This window comes from Triticum dicoccoides, chromosome 7B (genome assembly GCF_002162155.2).
Source record: "Triticum dicoccoides isolate Atlit2015 ecotype Zavitan chromosome 7B, WEW_v2.0, whole genome shotgun sequence".
Lineage (NCBI taxonomy): Eukaryota > Viridiplantae > Streptophyta > Magnoliopsida > Poales > Poaceae > Triticum > Triticum dicoccoides.
In genome coordinates, this window is record NC_041393.1 from 664839804 (window position 1) to 664842782 (window position 2979).

At 47.9% G+C, this 2979-nt stretch overlaps 1 protein-coding gene across 1 annotated transcript; it reads right to left on the bottom strand.

The window, feature by feature from the left end:
* Positions 1–334: 334 nt before the first annotated feature.
* LOC119341318 (polyubiquitin-like) lies at positions 335–1880 on the bottom strand. The gene is made up of 2 exons (XM_037613193.1): positions 1647–1880; positions 335–926 (listed from the first exon to the last, which is right to left on the bottom strand). The coding sequence occupies exon 2, from the start codon at positions 924–926 to the stop codon at positions 465–467; it is 462 nt and encodes a 153-aa protein (XP_037469090.1). The 5' UTR covers positions 1647–1880; the 3' UTR covers positions 335–464.
* Between the last annotated feature and the right edge of the window lie 1099 nt (positions 1881–2979).

Below are 2979 nucleotides of genomic sequence, written 5' to 3' on the forward strand. Positions count from 1 at the left end.
ATATTTGGGTGCGAAAAGTTTGTAAATGTTTACCACCTATACCGAACATGCAGTCTTAGGACCAACTTACACGTCGAATAGCAGAAGTGAAGACTTCAGAGTTGTGAATCTACATTGTAATTTTTTAATACAGACTCATCAACGATCCATCAGTCTGTACTGCTAACATGTCATATGAGAATCTGGGATAACCAGAAAAGGATCACAAGGACCGGCACAAAACAGCCAGTTACTCCCTCCGTAAACTAATATAAAAGCGTTTAGAATACTAAAATAGTGATCTAAACGCTCTTATATTAGTTTACAGAGGGAGTACAGAATAAGAAGATTCAGGTGCAGACCAAGCTGCTCGAAGGCAGCAACAGATGTTCTAACAAATGGCACATAAAGAGTTTCAGACGCATGACACAAACTTGACATAACCAAAGAGAATACGACGGACCAGACCCGGTAGCCAGGAGAACTCACTGGCCACCACGTAGGCGGAGCACCAAATGGAGAGTAGACTCCTTCTGAATGTTGTAATCCGCCAGAGTGCGACCATCCTCAAGCTGCTTGCCCGCAAAGATCAACCTCTGCTGGTCTGGAGGGATGCCCTCCTTGTCCTGGATCTTCGCCTTCACATTGTCGATTGTATCCGAAGACTCGACCTCTAGAGTGATGGTCTTGCCAGTGAGGGTTTTCACGAAGATCTGCATGCCACCCCTGAGCCTGAGCACCAGATGGAGTGTGGACTCCTTCTGGATATTGTAATCAGCAAGCGTCCGGCCATCCTCGAGCTGTTTGCCAGCAAAGATGAGACGCTGCTGGTCTGGCGGGATGCCCTCCTTGTCCTGGATCTTTGCCTTGACATTGTCAATTGTGTCAGAGGACTCGACCTCAAGTGTGATGGTCTTCCCGGTGAGAGTCTTCACAAAGATCTGCATCTGAATAGTAGAAAATTGCAAGAAACAGGATAAGTCAGGCATGTATGGACAAAAAAAGAAAGACAAAAGACAAAAACAACAATAATATAAGATATGCATAGTTGGAAATTGCAAGATAAATCAGCACGGTAGGGACGTATACAAAGTTACAAAGAGATCATGAACAATGTGAAGTAAAAGATTTAAACCTTACAATAAATAGTAAATCTGCATCTGTATATTAACAGATAACAACAGCAGAGCAGATGTACATCAAAGATGTGGACTGGAAACTGTTAGGATCTATTTCCAGTTTAAATAATGCAGATTTCTATTTAACAGGTGGATTTAACTGACCCAAATTAGCAGAAATAGATAGAATAACAATAAGGCAGACCCTGGATGAATTCTAACGAGATTCTACTTAACAACATTGGCCAGCCGAGGATCTGGTGCAGAAAAAAACAATCTACCACAGTAGGTCCAACACTAATCGGCAAAATTCTACAATAAACAACTCCAGATGAACCATCACGAGACAGCAATTTCATGGAACAGAATTGACAAGGAGCTCATACACCAATGATCCCCCAACAGTAGCTCGAGACACGGTGATCTCCGCGGATCTACGGAAATCGCCTAGGTGTTTGTACGGACTAATCATGGTATGCATCTAGATTAATAATCCCATAACGTGAACACATAGCTTGGGGGAAAGTTAAATCGATGGCGGGCGCATACCTTGATGGACGTTCGCGAGAGCCGAGATCGACGCTTGTGTTGCGGCGGATTTTGTCGATCGGAGTGGATTGGGGATTGGGGGTGGTCGATGCGTGTGGGGAGCAAAACTGAATTTTATACTGTAGGCCGGGGACGACGGGGAAGAGGCCGGCTCGGTTACGCGCACGCGCGAGAGCCGAACAGAGCGTACGGGTTCGAGAGGCGGCTGCGGTGAATCCGTCCCCACCACGCCGTCTCTGGAAGCCTCTCGAGGTGGGCTTTACGTGCGCCTAAGGCCAACTCCACAAACGGAAATTCGGTTTGATCAGATTTTGTCCCTTTAAAACGTTGATGAATTCGTCCATGTCCGGCTTTGTCCGTTGAGTCGTGCGTGCACCCACCACGCGGTCGCACCCCAAATCACGCCCGTGTTGAACATTATTAAAAAAAATAAGAAAACGAAAATAAAATGACTAAATAAATAAATAAACGCAGTTTAATAAACATAAACTTAGTTAGGGGGTCACGGCCATAAAACGGTCCAGTTTAGCAGTTCATACAGTGTCATAATTAACATAAAAAAATAAAAAACACCGCCGCGTGTCGTGGAATTGTCACGTCAGATGTCCTCGCGAAAGGACTTAGTTGTGGAGCCATCGCAACTAGGAAGCTTGAAGGGGATAAACGGGACAAAGGACACGAGAGTTGGCGCCCACCGTGGGGCCAGCGCACGGTGGATTTGAGTTCTTGAAGGGCAACTTCGAAGGGCTCAAGGGATACGTAGTGGGCCGGATGACCAAAAGTCGTCGCGGCAAGATCTACATCGACGACGAAGACTGGGACCCCGACGCCGGCTCAATTGAGTACGGGTACCGGGTCCCATTTGAAGGGATCCACGTCTTTATCGGCCGGATTGGTGAGTCGGGGCCTGAGCCGGACAACTGCACCGACCTCGTCGAGACGGCTCAGCGTGCGAAACCCGCTCGAGTTCAACCCGGTAGGAAGCGTGTCTTTGTGGGCTGCGTCCACGGAGAGGAGCTTTCTGAAGGTCCTGAAGATGGTGGTGAGACGGCCGTCCCCTCTGATGGTGATTCGTCCACCGGTTCAACAGATTCTTTGTATCAAGTTCAAGATGGTGCGCTCGGGGGCTGTTCCGATGGCTTTAGTATTCCGGACCTCTGTGAGTCGCCAAATTGGGCAGGAGTCTTTATGGCTGGGACTCAACCCGGACAAAACTTTACAGCCGTAGCCGCAATCACTTCCGGGTTAGGAGCAGCCGGGGCAGGAGGCCCTATGCGCCCGCCGGCTCAAGTACTGATAGACCTCATGGATAAGCTTACGATCCTGTTAACCG

Bases quoted from the DNA above. Each gene is read 5' to 3' on its own strand.
- LOC119341318 (XM_037613193.1), bottom strand. From the start codon at position 926: ATGCAGATCTTTGTGAAGACTCTCACCGGGAAGACCATCACACTTGAG.